General features: G+C 36.0%; 1 protein-coding gene across 1 annotated transcript in view; it reads left to right on the forward strand.

Annotated features, from left to right (window-relative positions):
- TFAP2D (transcription factor AP-2 delta) overlaps positions 1-16727 on the forward strand; it is a 56175-nt gene that overhangs the window by 11959 nt on the left and 27489 nt on the right. Inside the window, exons 4-5 of the mRNA XM_045542185.1 lie at positions 3364-3529; positions 3709-3827. Coding sequence (XP_045398141.1) covers positions 3364-3529; positions 3709-3827 — 285 coding nt within the window. The remainder of the gene's footprint in view (positions 1-3363; positions 3530-3708; positions 3828-16727) is intronic.

Here is a 16727-nt window from a genome sequence, read left to right on the forward strand (position 1 = left end):
ATATTCTGAACTGGGATGCTAGATTTAGAATAACTATCACACAATTTCAATAAGAGCTGACACACAACACAAGCACCATGAGCAACTTCAGCTGGTAACACTGGGGATGACTACTGTAAATTGCTTGATGTAATCCACTGTTTCATGACTTTCCTTATTTGAGATTTCATCATTACCATCTGTAGTCTGGATCCCCTTAAAGAAGTCCCACCCCCTCAGTACCTTCATTCCAAATGCAAAACACTGGGTATATTGACCTATTCCTTTTTTCTACCTCCCTAAAAAAATAAACAATTGAGAAGAAAGATATCAGGTTCCCCATGTTGCTGTAAACTCTACAAGTTGCCAAATCTTTAGCCAAAATGAGAGAGTTCCCCAAGGCTGCAGCAATGCCAAGTATCAAAGCAACAGAAATTCCCTTTAAAGATACTGTGACATAAAAAATAAAAGACCCTAGAGTTGATGGCTAATCCTGAATACAAAATAAATCCTTCAGGCAATTTGTGTGTGCATAAAGTGTACTCTTAATATGCAGCCAGTGTAACTTACCTAATAAATGCCTACCTACTTAAGCATAAGCCAGAAACCCAACCTGGGTGTAGGAAAGAGAGACTCAGGGCCCAGGGAGTTAGCACATTCTAGGTACTGGATTCAGTGGTTTCCCTGGGAGCAGCTGGCTTTCAGCACATGGGGTTTGCTTTGCCAAAAGGGAGCTGTTTTCCAATGGGAGAGAGCATGATTTAACTCCTTCTTTTACAAAAACAGTAGTCTTCCACATCTCCCTAAATTAGGTTTCTAACCCACTGAAGATTCGTGAAGATAGGAGAGGTCTAAAATTGTGTCCTTCCCTTCCCTTAGCAGCCAAAAAACTAATATGTACATATACCTAAACACTGTCTTCTCTCACTCATAGTAAACTTGGAACCAATTGGGTAAGATTCCTGTGTCCTCAATTGCATACTGGCTAGTGTACAAGAGAGGGAGGTTTATGTAAGAATATAAATTTGCTTATGATTCATAGTGACTGTGGGTAGAGGCCTGTTTTTAGAAGAGAGCTATGCGAATTTTGGATATAGACATTTGTTTGTTTAATATTTTTGTTTCAGACTGACCTAAATTCTAAAGTAATCAGTCATGATTCTCATAATATTACTCTAAAACCAAGATACATTGATACCTATCTTGTTTTCTTGTTCATCTCAATTTTTGAGAATTCACTTAAGAGCTCATTTTTAAAATGCATTTTGCATCTATAGGTACAAAGAGAATACATGAACAAAAGTAAAATAGTAGGCTCAGGTCCAAGAATCTGGGAAAGTGTTTGTATTGTTATTATATTCCGATTTAAAACTCTCTGGGAATGCAAAGTGGGGAAGTACAGGAGAATTTGTGTTTCCAGCTCCTAAGGCAGGTGTTTGCACAGTTTTCCAAGTTTTCATGGTATTAGCTACAAGTTTGAATCCAAGAAAAAGATTTTAATTTGACAAATGAGATTATGACCTCTTGGATTTCAAATTGAGGGTAGGTTTCCAGGCACTTGTGTAGGGGTTTTGGCCAAGTATATAGGACCCAACTTCCAGCCTGGAGAGAGTTGGCTCCCCTGAAGTTCCTACTATCTTCTCTCCTATTCTGGGAGAGAAGCATTTAGCCTGGGAACACTTAGGGAGAAAGATCTTGGTTGGTCTCCAGCACTTTCAGGGGAAACTTGGGTGCCATAAGCCAGGAGGAATTCCAGAAAGTACAGGGGTAAAAACATTTTAAGGGTGGAGTGAGGCTAGCTTGTTCTCTCCCCCCAGGTCTGGGGTTCCTTTGCCCTTTTAAATGTTCTTCTATGTTATTTAGCCATGGTGCCCAGAGAACACACCCAAATCTGAATCCCAGAGACTCCACCTATGCAACCTTTCACTGTGCTGCTTAGTAAAAGAGGGCAGGAGCTACTTGAGAGGCCACTCCAGTACTTCTCAAACTTTAACCAGCACTTGAATCATCTATGGGTCTCATTAAAATACATTTTCTAACTCAGAAAGCCTGGAAGTGAGCCTGAGATTTCATACTTCTAACAAGTTCATAGGACATGCAGATGCTACCCAATGAAGACCACACTTTGAGTAAAAATATTTTGATCAACACTATTCTGTCCATTTTTCTTCTCCCATCTATGTTTTTCCTTGCCTTGACCCTTTTCTGGCAATGGGTCTTAAGATAGCTGCTCACTGAAGAAATTACATGCATGCTCAGAAAAGCAACTAACTTTGAATTTACATTTGGCACTGAACCTTAGAAACTCTACCCTCAGATTCCTCAATGCATGAGGAGGCAGCCTTGGATTCCAAGACTATATAGTCACCATGTGAGCAGGGTGGACATCAGCTCAGGACTTTTTCAGTGGGTGAGGAGTTGGGCAGCAGGAAACTCTCCTTGGAGATTATCGCCTTTGGGTCTTTAAGTCTACTTTAGTTCTCATTGGTTGTCTGAGGATAGAGAATGTACACTGTTGTTCCTGGAGGAGATTGAAGCTCCGGGGGCTTGTTGGACCTTAGAGACAGAAGGCTTCTGTTCTAGGAACTCCAGCATGGCAAAATTGCTTTGGTGATTTTGCTATTAACAGTTATCTTTGCTTTACTCCCTAATAGTAACAATGACAATAACAATTACAACAATAATATTATTGGCAACTAACATTTAGTAAGTGCTACTGTTACTATGTTCTAGGTCTTGTGCTGTGTTTGCCTGTGTGTGCTGATACTGAGGCCTGGCATACAGTAGAGGTACTTGTCCCATTGTCACCTATATGTGTTGGAAATTTCTGGCAATGGGCAAGTGATTTTAATGATATCTGGGATTGAGTGACTGTGATCCCTTAGATGGTAGATGGATGAGAGAAAGGAGATGACAGTTTTTAAACATTTTGGAAAAGACGGTTGTGGATAAAAAGTTTCTATCTATCGCGTATGTGTGTTTGTGTGTGTCTATGTGTATATAAACACACAGCCATGAATAAATAATACCTATGCTTTGTGAGGTTGGAATTCAGGGTTTTTAATTAATTGAAGCATTTCTTGTCATGGATGATGTCAAAATTAACACTGGTGAACCAGTCTACACTCTATGGAATGCCAATTTTCTCTAATATTACAATTGTACCCTCACAAACATTTTATGTGTGATACTGGAAAGACACAACCCTGAGTAGTATTTGAAAGGACATAGTCAGAGCAGCTCTCTGAGATGATCTGGATGATGTATAAGTACAATTCTTATCATGTATTCCCAAATCCAGAGTGGTCTCTTGATATTAACAGCCTCTCGTACGATGATCTTCTCCTGCTATCACTAACATGTTTTATACTTTTATCCCCCAAGGTGGCACCTGTGTGGTCAACCCCACAGACTTGTTTTGCTCTGTCCCCGGCCGTTTGTCTCTTCTCAGTTCTACTTCCAAATACAAGGTGACCATTGCTGAGGTAAAGAGGCGCCTCTCACCACCTGAGTGCCTCAACGCTTCACTCTTGGGAGGCATTTTGAGAAGGTAAGACGAAAGTGTCTTCTGGCGCTGTATGTCTGCTAACTGTACTGATCCCACCCCCTCAACCCTTAGCCCTTATAAGTCTTCCGTCTGATGTTGTAGTCTCCTCATGGTCAAGTCTTCTCATAATTTTTATCAGAATGTGAAATTTCAAAACCTAGTTTTTACTTGTTTTTGGACAGAGCAAAATCCAAGAATGGGGGCCGCTGCCTGAGAGAGAAACTGGATAGACTTGGCTTAAACTTACCAGCAGGAAGACGGAAAGCAGCCAACGTCACCCTCCTGACTTCCTTAGTCGAAGGTATGACTTTTTACTTTGGTAAAGTAATTGCTGGAAGGTTGGTGATTCTTCAAAACTCAGGTTTGTTACATTATGCTGTTTAACTTTTTTCCATGCTACAAAGCAACACAGTTAATGGTTACAGGTAAATTTCCTGATTAATCTTGACAATGATGATTAAATTAGACTTAAGACTTAGATAATTCATAAAATACCATTTAATTTACTAATCTTGGCATAATAAGGAAGAAAACAATGGAAGATTTACATACTTCTCCAGGTATTCCCTAAATAACAGTAATAAGAAAAACTGGCTGTGCTATTGTCATTTTTATTATTGTTTATTTTAGAGTTTAGACAAATCTGATTTAACTCATTGTAATTCAGTACAACATGATCTACAGGATAAATAATCCTTTATAAAGAGTTCACAGAAGACTAGCCATGATACTGAGCCTGAAATCACATGGTATTAATCCTAGTAGACATCTCTTAAAGCACAATGGTGTTCGATGGGTGGTTAAGCTGAGTCAGAGAGAGGTTAAGGTCAACCAGTAGTATAGAAAGAGAAGTGGAAATAAATATACTCTCAGAAGTTGTTTTTCTCCCTGCTCATTTTTCCTCTTTGTTTCTTCTGTAAGGACTAAACTTTACACATTTTCATTCAATCTTTTCAGGAGAGGTATTATTGGAGACTTTTTTTTAACTTTGCAGGAAGTTTTTGAATGTCAAAGGAAAGTTCTTCTATAATGCAGAATGCTATTGTTTTAAATATGACAGGTAGGGGTGTTTTCTGCCAAACCTCACCTGAACACACCTGTGACACTTTTCTTGCGTCCCTTACTTGTCTATATGGCACAGTAGGAAGTAGTGAATGAAACATGAAAACAGACATCTAGCATTTTTCTAGGTTATCAATATATAGCATTTACTGTACAACGTTGAGAAGTAGTGTGTTCTTGATGTTTGTCTTTGCAAAATTGCTTTGATGATTTTGCTTTTAAAAGTCATCTTTGCTCTCTAATAGTAGTAATGAAAATAACAACTATGACAATAGTATTACTGGCAACTAGCATTTAATAAGTGTTGCTATTATGTTGTAGGTCTTGTGCTATATTTTCCTGTGTGTATTGATACCGAGGACTGGCATGTGGTATAGGGATTGACCTATCATCTCCCCATATGGTTTGGGGGATTCTAGAGGAAAAGCAAAGTACAAAAAATGACTAATGACTAATGGATTGATTCTAAAGGGAGACTGACTCCTGCTCATTTTAAGTAAAAACATTGGTAAAATTATAGTTGCCTAAAAATATAACAAAACGCTTGTTCATGATACAAAAGAAGGAATTCAAGAATCATATGGATAGTAGGAGTTGAGTGGTTCTCAAACCCAACCCTAGAGCAGAATCAAATGAGAAGTTTTATTAGAAAGTGCCTGGATCCCATCTCCAAACTGACTGAAGCTCAATATGGGAGGGTGTCCCAGGCATCTATACTCTTTCAAACTACGCAAGTGATCCTGATGTATAATGATGTTCAAGTATGATTGATCTAAATTTTCCTTGGGTCCTTTCCACTAGTCAGGATGGATTGACTATAAAGTCTCATGAAATTTGTAACTGGTGTGAAAATTAAAGACTCCAAGAAAGATTTTTCTCCATAGCGTCTGTGAAAGTATGGGCCAGTACAAATAGAAAAGCCATAAAAGTGTATGTTCATAATCCTTCCTATTGATTTTCATGGTAGCCAAGAGCACTGGGGTATCCTGTGTGGGAGTCATCAATTTATACTAACAAAATGGGTGCAGGTCAAATATATGAAATCCTAAGATGATCTCTGGAGACTTGCCATCTACTCTTTCAGCATAACTCTCCTGTCACAGAAGTGCCTAACCTGTGTTCTATTCATTTGGCCTCTGCTCATAGATAACTATGAGCCTTGGCTAATGCAACTTAAGATTTTATTCTTCCCAGATACATCTTATCTTAATTGGGTGCTTTTGAAATCCCCAAAAGCTTCATGATATAGAGAAATAAATCTTTTACTATTGTATTTTAGGCACTTTGATGAAACTGCGCAAAAGATATTTAGGGACAAAGGGACCTTTTGCATCTTTCAACTCCCCACACCTTATGACTCTCAAACCCACTCTCACACACACATAATTTTTAAAGTTTTATCCCTATGTGCAATGTTCTATACCATATTTTTGTGTTCTTTTTACGTGCTCATTATAAACCCATTAAATTTATTTCACAACTCACTGCTGAGTCATGAGTCATGAGCCACAGTTTAAAAAACTACAGGTTATCTTGGGATATGACAAGAACCTAATATTTGATGAACAAGACATTTCATCTAAATTGAAATAGGCTTCATTATAACTCTGAGCTGACAAGAAGAGTGACCTCATTGTTGATGACTCTCCTTTATATTTTTCATTCCCACATTTCAGTTGGGTTGGTGGTGACAGCTGATGACTCCTTTCCAGCTAACAAGATGCCATGTTCTGCACGGGGCTCATGATCCCTGGAATCCTATGGATCACGTTAGATGTATACAAAATGTTAGCCACCCAACTCTGAGTTACCAACCTCCTGGGACAGTGAAGTAAATAGATTATGTTTCTTGTCAGTATTTCTGAAACCTTGAACCTTTTTGAGTCTAATGTTTGTTCCATTTGTACAGTTTTATTCTGTATAAACTTCACCATATTTACCATTTGGTGTTCATAAGCCCTTGAATTGACCACACTTTTGGGTAATATTTTTCCCCCTCAATCAAATACTTTTACAAGAGCCAGCAACATTTTATTTTTTTCAGAAATTCTAAAACTAGATTCCTAGTCATCTAAAATTGTCCGTCAGCTTTTGTATAAACATATATAGTCTTATGGGAAAGAATACTATTTTTCACCATTTTTTTTTTTACTGACATCTCCCCTTTATCTCCTGGATTTTCTATATTAACCCATGTGTGCATTTCAATCACCAATAGCTAGTAATTTAGTTTCTCTTAACTTTCTCTTGAAACTGCTGCCTGAAACCTATATAAAGTAGTCTAGCCATGACTGGACTGATAGTTTCTCAAGCATCCTGATGGTTCAATACATTACTGATGTTTCATTTGATACTATATTGAACACAAGAGAGATAATATCCAATTGACTTTATTCTTCATTGGCCAGAATTAGAAACAAATCTCTTGAAGGTCAAATTTTTATGACTTTACATTTGCCTCTGCTTCTTTCTGGGGAAGATTTGAATACAACCTGGCCATTGTTGACATTTTTATAGGAATACCAATGAGGGAATTGTGTTTAGGAGCCCTAATGGGCTTTTCATGCAGAGATGTTATAATCTTTGTAAAGATCCAATCGATGAACAGTAAGTACAATGCCTTATGAGGGGAATTCAAGTTAGCAAATGAACATTTGTTTTTCAAAAGCAGCCCTTGTCACTGACATAAAAGGTTTCATCATGATATTCTTAGTTTTCAGTGTTTGCTTTGGATTTTCAATCATTTTTTTAAAATTATTTTAAAACTCATTTTTTCCTATATTCATTTTAAACAGAATCACTCTACTAATGGCTACTAGCATCATTTTTGAATCCATATATTAGAGTCATTATTTTTAGAGATTATTTTAGGGATTCTTAAGACAAGGTTATTTGATGCAAATTTGCAATATATTTCAATAATTCATAACTTGTCTATTATAAATATTGTATGTAGTAACCAATGGGATAAAGAACGTGAGGTTAACTTTTTTTCACCTGATAAAGTTGTTTGAAAAATGAACATTTTAGTAAGGCAGATATTTAGAGTGTGGATTTTTTGGAGGGGTTTACATAACATAGATATATTTAATGTAGAATGAGATAGAAATATTTGCATTTAGTCCCATGAAAGCAATACCAGATCTTATTCCCTTTTTACTCACATGTCTTCATCTAAAGTTTAAGTATATAGCTAATGATTAGGTACAACTTCTTGTACCTCCCTTTAATATAAGCCTCTTTCTTTCCTTTCTCCTTGTTAATTATATTACCCTGATTTCTCCTTTGTCCATTCTAGCATCTATAATATCAGAGAGATGTCAGTCTCTGGAAAATACGATGGCTTAGATTAGCTTAATCCAATGCACTGATCTTCCTGAGGAGATGTTGGGATAATTCCAGACTCTTTCTACAGTGGAAATAATTCTGTCTCTATAAAACATTAAAAAACTTTCCCAATATTATTGTTCTAATTCTAACACCCTTGCTATATGATTATTACTTTTGAATTGGCGACTTCTGTAGCTGCTGCCTCTGTATTTTATTTCAGAACGATGTTTGCAGAGTTGGTGGTTGTTAAAACAAATGTAAGGAATCAATAATCTAGTCGTTCCTGTCCATCACTCTGTCCTCACCTGTGATTTTTCCAAGATGGCTGACATTGCAGAGTGTTGCTACAAGGAAGTTCTGTTTGCCTGAGTGAGATGCTTTCTAGGTATAGTTTTGCTGCATTTATAAAAGCTTATGTAACATTCTCAGGTAATGCCTGGGGTTCCAAAAGCACAGTTTAATTAAGTCCTTAAATATAAATACCTTGGCTTGCAGTCTGTTGTGGTAGGAGGTCAAATTCTGTGTGTGTGTGTGTGTGTGTGTGTGTGTGTGTGTGTGTGTGTGTGTATGTATTTAAATGGTATGAGGCAAAGAAGAGTGTAAATATATATCAGCAAAAGAAAGGGAAACCATTCCCAAATATTGTATATAACCTCTACTAACTCTTTTGTACTTTAATCCCTTTGTCACAGTTGCTCTTTTCCTTAGCTTCAAAATATATAAACTCCCAAACCCTGTCCTGCACATTTTACCTCATGTGAACTAGTTGTGCTGCTTGCATAATCTATTAGCCCTTGGCCTAGTATTCTTCCCACTGCTCCCTACCCCCAGAATAATATCATTTTTGAAATGCTGCCTGACTTTGGACTGGTTACTTAACGGCTGAGCTCATTTTCCATTTATAAGTAAAAACCGTACTATCTATAATGATAAGGGTAATGCCAGCTGTTAATTCCCACATTTTCAGTGGCTTAACTCAATAGAAGCTTATTTTTCACTCATTACAGTCTGAAGTGGATGTTCCTTGTCAGGGGACTTTCTTCTTGTCACTGTCTCATTTAGGGACCAGAGTTCTTCCATCTGTACCTGTGCCCTCCTCTAGGTCCTAGGTATTCTATTCATTTAGCACACAGATGAGGAAGGCGTGATGGTGAAAGTATACCACTTCTTACCCACTCTGGCCAGGAACTAGTCCATTACTACTGTTCACATTCCATAAGAACTAGTCACATGGTCATAACTAATTGCAGGGATGAGGGTGGGATATGCTAGAAAATTTAGACTCTAGTTGGGCAGAGTCTTTCAGAAACAACTTTATAGTATATAAAGAAAACCCAAGTTTTTGATGGTCTAACATCCCTATCTACCACATCATTTGCCCTGTGTGTCTTTTGTAGGATTAACTACATTCACATAAATTAAACACTTGGCACCAGGATGGCATAGAGGCACTTAATATCTACCCTCTAGTTTCCTTCCCCTAAACAACAATGTTGCTTAATAGTAAACTTTACTAAGAATCATAAAACTTTAGTCCTGGAGGAAAATAAAGATGGAGCAGTCTAATGTACTAGAGTGTAGTATTATAGTTAAGAGTGTGGATTATGGAGTCAAATAAGCTTGTTTGAACTCACTTCTGCCACTTACTACAGAGGAAGACATATAACCTGTCTGAGCATCAATGTCCTTATCTATAAAGCAGTGGTAATAATTCCTTCCTCATAAGGTTGGTGTAAGGGTTAAATCAGAATGTTTGCAAAGCATTCAGCATAGTGCCTGGCATAAAGCTAATGCTCAATAAATTTTAGTTACTGTCATTCTCAAATGAGAAAACTAAGGCATAGTGAGGTTAGGTGTTCTGCACAGGATTATGCAATTGAATACGGCAAGGATGAGAACTAAGTTCTTTGGTTTGCAACACCACAGTGCATTTTCCATTTGGATTTGTTTTTGTGGCATGGATTATGAACAGTTGTGTTTCTGAGCTACTTCTGAACTTAACCAAGGTAAAACTGAGGGACAGAAAGAAGGTATCAATCCTTGAGCCTGTTTTTCACTTTGGGTTGGCCCTCCCCTACTACTAGGAATACTGCACAAGTTTCTCGAACTTTCTTGTGTCCAAGGTCCAAAAAATCTTGTCCACTAGTGCAAGATTTCTAAATCCTAATGAACCTTCTGCTGCTACGTAATCTCTCAGAGTTAGAGGAACATTAAATCTTGGTTTATTCTTCTTTTCTGGAATAATGATCAATAATGTCATTTTACTTTCAAAAGGATGCCAATTCAGTTAGTTGTTAATAGTTACAAGATTACCCAACAAAACCTCTTTCTTCCAGGCCAGCCAAACTACCCAAAGGTAGTAGAAAGGAATCCTACCACTTCGTGTCATTTCCCTTCTGTCTTTTATCTTGAGCCTCAATGATTGCATTTCTAGTAAACAAGGGGGGAAAAAACCAAACAATTTGCCAATGAACTCTTTCTTATAGGTGAGATCTGTCCAGCAAGATTTCTTGATGTGATTAGTCTACAGCTTTAGAAAGAAGCACTGCTCACTGCATGAGACATGCAGACTTCAAATATCAGAATCATTTTGCCAAGTATTAGTGATAATGTCTGTTCAGGGCATGCTCATCATAAATCATTCTTTTTATAGAGTTTAGAATAAACTGTTCTCATTGTCCTCAGACAGATACCAACAATGGGCGGTTTTGGACATTTGGAGGTAAGAAGCTAGCCTTGAGGGACTCCTGGAGTGCTTGCACGTCTGAAAGAACCATCAAACCCAAAAAGCTCCTTCACTAGCCTTCTCCAGACATTACATTCCTACCTAAGTCCCATCTTTGGGTTAAAGGTTGTCAGCTTTCTTCTAAAACTGTATATGATATGAAAAGGATAGTATATTGACCCTTTGCCATAATAGTTCTAGCTGATGCTCGTTTTAGTCAGACAATTACCTAGAAGAACCCTGGTATTTCCTTTTGCACACAAACACTCTGGCGTGGACAGTGTCATCTTGGGCCCAGTTTTGCTTCAGAGCTGCCAGTGGAATTTGTGCTCAATAAATTGAAGGCTAGTAGAACCTGTGTTAATTAATCATTTTAGGGTCCTTTTTGGAAAGAGTCTTTTTTTTTTAGACCAGTAGGTATTGTATTATCTGTAAATTTATTATTCTAGGCACAGAATAATTTCTACCTAAGAGATTCTGCATTGATAATTGATAATTAGATAACAATTAGATATTGTTATCTCATGTATAAAAACTTTTTTAAATACATGAGATACTTACCTATATTCAATAGTTGGTCTAAATGAACCTGAGATTGCCTCATACAATATCATGGACCAATAGATACTGTCTTAGAGTATATTTTAAATTATTTGTTTGCTTCCTAATGTCACTCCCCTGACCCTCATTTTATAATGTCATTCATTTTGAGAGGCTGGGGAGGGAAGGTGTTTGCATGTAGAAGCAGGAGAAATAGGACACAACACATATGCCATTGTGTCTGACTATGTGCTTAGGTGTCCTTCAACTCTTATTCCTGCTCATGGTGACTGTGGCACAAAAAGGCAAGTGTATCTAGGCCTGTTTGCCTTGGTCCTTCCCTTTCATGCTCTGGGCTCAGTATTCACTCTTGCAAATAGTGACACTCAAAAGCCCACCTCTGCATTCTTTTCCTAGTGACTTTCTTTTCCTTTTTCTATGATTCTCCTTTGAAAGTTTATGGCTCAAAAAATGTACTTTTCAAACACTCAGTTTTATGCTTTTGTCCATTGTTTACAGTTATCGAAATTCATAGGTATTCTAATCAAATTGTAGGCTGTAACTATTCCTAGGGATGTCTAACTCCTATTGAATAACAGTGGAAATCTTGGCATGGCCCATGTTTAATTTATAACAAATATTTGAGTTCCAAATTAAATCTTTCTAAAAACAGGACAGAGAGAAATTTTTCTTTTTAATTAATATAATTTCAAACAGGTAATGCACAAAAAGTGTACAAAATTCAAAAGTTACACAAAAGTGTACAGTAAAATACTTCCTTTCACTCTGTTCCCCATTCAGTTCCCCTCTTAGAAGAAAACTGTTATGAATTTCTGTTTCCTTCTAAGGATATATGTGTATATGCATTTTTTTTTTCATTTTCAAAAGAAATAGCATTCTTTTTTGCACTTCATTTTTTTCACACTTGGTCTTAGTGTTCATTCTTTTTTCAGTGTTTCCAAGTTATTCATTCTTTTAAACACTCATAGTATTCTAACGCATATATGTATCACATTTTTTTAATCAATTCTCTTCTGAAAATCATGTAGGCGTTTTCAGACTTTGGCTATTACAGACAGTGCTGCGATGAGTAATCTCATCCTTATATAAGTAATTCTGCAGACATGCAAGTACATCTATTCAATAAATTCCTAGGAGTGGTGTTGCAGGGTAAAAGGATATTTGCATTTGTAATTTTGACACGTTATTGGCAGATTCTTCTCAGTAGTGGTTGCAAATTTAAAATCCTATCATCAATGGGGTAAAAAACATTGACATTGTAGTACTTTCCTGTACTCTAGCCTAAACAGAATGCTATCAATGTTTTGATCTTTGATAATTTGATTGGTTATTTTTTAAAAAGCTCCCTCTATTATGAAGGAGGTTGGTCATATTCTTAGACTTTTATAAGCTTGTCTATTCATTTACTTTGTATTTATGGGTAATTTTTAGTATTTTTCTTATTGATTTTTAAGTGCTCAGTATGTTTTAAGAAAATTGGCTCATTTTTGTTGGTATATCTCTGATATGAGTTGCAAACCTCCACACCTCTGGCTTTTATTTGTTTGTTTGCAGTTTTCAGGTTTTTATTTGTTTGCTTGTTTGTTTAGGTCTTGGTTATACAGAACTTTTTGATATTGATATAATCATATTTCTCATATTTTATTTCATATTTTTTAGTTTTTATTATGATTTAAAAGGCATTTTTGATTCCAAGATTACAAAAGAATTATCCCATATTATCTTCTAATTACTTTGTGATTTTGTTTTTTATGTTTAAATCTTTGATCCATCTGGACTTCATTTTGTTGCTATAATAGATGTATGGTATAGATCCAATTTTATTTGTCTTTTTTGGTCAGTTGGCCACCCAGTTGTCCCAATGCCTTTTACTGATAATCCATCTTTTCTCCACTAGCCTCAGAAACAAGTGTCATCTTATGCTAAATGCCCCTATGCAAATATATGGAAAGACTAATGTCTTCCTTGTTTCCCTAACAATGCTGTCTCTACTATCTCTACTTCTACTACCACATTTCTTTTTTTGTTTCTAGAGTTTCTACCATATGAGCCAAGTAGGCAGAACTCATCATGCAAGTACCCCATGAGACAGGCTCTTACTGTTTAATATTAACGTGATAGTGGCTGCCTTCCCTTCGTACAAATCATAGAATCCTTATCTTTTGGGAAGATGTATAGTTCATCTCTACCTAATGCTTTCTCTTTACCTTAACACAGTGATTCTGATCCCTGGTTTGAGAGAATTATTTTAGGAGCTTTCAAGGAATGCAGATGCCCTAGCACCAGAGATTAATTGATATAGGGGTAAAACCCAGAATTTTTTTTAAAACAAATTACAAGGTTATGGGAGTAGCAAGGGTTGAAAAATCCTGCTTTCCAGTATAGTCTATTTTATTAAATGGCTCCACTAATATGGTGATATACTCTATTTTTGTACTTTTCATAGATTTTCTATATATATTTATTTTTTTCTGGCAAGTCTCTTTTGTTTTAGTTTTTCACTCTATTCTTTGGAGTAGGTGCCTCACAAGACTATTGTCATAATTAGCCAATAAGATATTTGAAAACTTTTTCATTTAACAAAGGTTTACTGAGTACCTGTTGTGAATCAGGTGCTGTGCTAAGTGCAGGATATTGAATGGGGAAGCAACCTATCACTTTGAAAAACAACATGTTGGTGTTTGAACAAAATCATCATTAAATCAGGGAAACTACCACATTTTAGGGCACCTATCTATGTCATAGTTTGTATGGTGCATACAGTTGTAGAGTACATTCCCTTAAGAATAGATTGGGAAACCTGTAACAGATATATTTGCTTTGTCCTTCAGCTCTAGAGTTTGCTAAAGCTTGAATATTATAAGACAATTTATTTAATATAATATTTTATTCAGGTTTGAAAATAGTCTCAACTTTCCTTTCTAATAGGTACTTCTTGGAATTATCCCTTAGTTTTGAATGTGCTGTTTCCCTACACATGAAGATAAGACTGAAATCACAGATATGTGACTGGAGTTTACACATAGGAATTGTTGCTTTAAGTTAATAACATTGAACATTGTAATACTAAGTTAAACCTAAAATGTTTTAAGGCAATAATGTTACAGTGACACTTAATAAGACTTACCTAGTGAATAACAATGTAGAAGTAATACTTAATACAAATTAGTATTAGAGCTTGATTTTTTTAGTTGTCTAAAACACATACTTTCCTAAAATGTAATAATTTTAAAGAAATGAAAAACCCTAATGACTGTATAGAAGGTTGAAAGTCAGGTGTCCTTATTTTGGTGTTTAAAAATGCATCTAAATCTCATAAAATAATGTGAGAACCCAGAATCTCGGGACAACTTTTCTTCAGAAAACATTTTTCCATTTCTATTTCAGGACAAAATCAATGACTGTCATTTACATTTTTCCTAATTCTTTTTTTTTTTTTACCCTTTTGGTTTGGATTGTGGAAAAATGACTTCCATGAAACCAAGGAGAAAATTCTCCTTTTACATTCTCCCCAGGTTCTGGAATTTACTCATGCCTGCTTTTTAAGAAAGTTATTTAATATAAGTCATCATTTGCTGGTGTGACTATTGAAAAATGGAATATCCCTCAGTGGTTTCCACTTTTTTGGAAGGGGGGTGTTAATTGGTACACAGAGCCTAAAGCTTTGGTCTTGGAATACTCCTCTCCAAGCAGTAACCTCAGCTCCCTAAACACACATATATCCTACTTCTAAAATATGTAATTCTTGAAATGACGTGAAGTAAAAGGGAGGTATTTGTAAAGTTAGTGTGTTGTTTCAGTCGTGTTAAAATAAAAAAAAAAAAAGAGTGATGGCCAAGTGCCACAGTACATTAAAGGAATACCTTAAACCCACTCTGAAAAAAAGAACAAGACAACCCACGTTTCTCACAGAAATGAGGCCACGGCAGCCCTATTTGCTGTTATGGAAGTAGAAGGAAAAACGTTCTCAGTCTTTCCTGGATTGCTCTTTCTACCACAGGCTACTGTACTTGCTCATTGTTCACATAAGCATTTTGTCCTAGCACAGAAACAAAAAAAAACGGAGAAACAGAGAAGCTCATAGGTCTTTATTTTCACAAATCAGTCAAATCCCTTAGAGCCTTATTCATATGCTTTTCTGATCCTAAAATTTCTATTTTTCTTAAACCTGTTGACTAAGACATCTGTTGTAAAGGATTTAACTATAGATTTGTCATTGTTTCTGAATATCATGTGTATTTTAATTCATGGATCCATTTATTTATTCATTCTTGGGTCCTCACACACAAAGCTTTCGTGGCATGATATACACATTTTAACTACATATCAGAGTGTCTTCACTTGCCACTTCTTTTGATGTAGCATTGCTATACATCCTGTAACAATGTTATATCGCAAGCAGGAGAAAGCAGTAAACAGAACTAAGGGAAGGAAGGATCTGGCTGTCAGTGTAAATGTAAATAGCAACTGTTCCCCTCAAACTGTTTTTAAAAACTACCACACGGTGAGAGCTTTGCATAAAATAGGACAGATCTCAAGAATCAGGTTTTAGCACAAAACTCAAGAGGCATGCTGCCACCCTCCTGTTTGCACTGTTTCACTTCTCTCACTACTGTGCAAACAGTAGATGGAAATTTATATATATATATATATATATATATATATACTCTCTGTTAAAATGTTATTTAAATACCTATTTCTGCATGAACAATAGCAATGTACATCTATATTAATATATATAACTTGTTGTACAAAGATGGCACTACGGATGGCGTCATTGTGTTAGTTCCAAGATACCTCTGAGTCCTAAGGTCCACGAAAGTTTATCCACTGGTCAGGTAGCATTATTTGATGGCTCAACCTTTAAGATATTTTAACATTGAATTTGAAATTTGTAGAATATTAACCATCCCATATGGCATTATGACATCCTTTTAAAAAAAAAAAAAACCCTTTGTGTCGTTTTTTTCTGCCAAATATGCATGCATTTTCTTTCCCAATTGGTTAGGACAATAAGCTACTGATAATAAACAATTTAAACATACTACTTGTATATTTCAGCTTTATGCAAAGCTGTGATCCTCCATTAAACTAGCACTACCCAGACTAATTAATATAGAGACCCTTTCTATTTAGTTATGTCATCTTTCTATTTATGATGGAGGAAAAAACAATGATGTTTTTGAGCACACAAATATAAAAATCTCAGCTAAAGACCTGCTATTGCTCATTTGAAATGTGGGTGGGAAGGCGAATGATTAGCTAGTTCACAAAACATTATGTGAACTAATATGGTTACTTCATTGCAATAGTTTTTATATTGAATTAGACTCTTTTGCCAGGGCCTAGAACAGGAAGTCTCACATTGTGGGAATGAAAGAAATGGTTACAGCATGAATGAATAGATGAAAAAAAGGAATGAAAAGATTACTGTCTGTTGGTAACAAATTAAAATTGAACATACTTGCATAAATGAAAGAGCTTAATTATGATGCTTAATTAATATTTGCACACACTGAAACT

The sequence above is a fragment of the Lemur catta genome, chromosome 2 (genome assembly GCF_020740605.2).
Source record: "Lemur catta isolate mLemCat1 chromosome 2, mLemCat1.pri, whole genome shotgun sequence".
NCBI lineage: Eukaryota > Metazoa > Chordata > Mammalia > Primates > Lemuridae > Lemur > Lemur catta.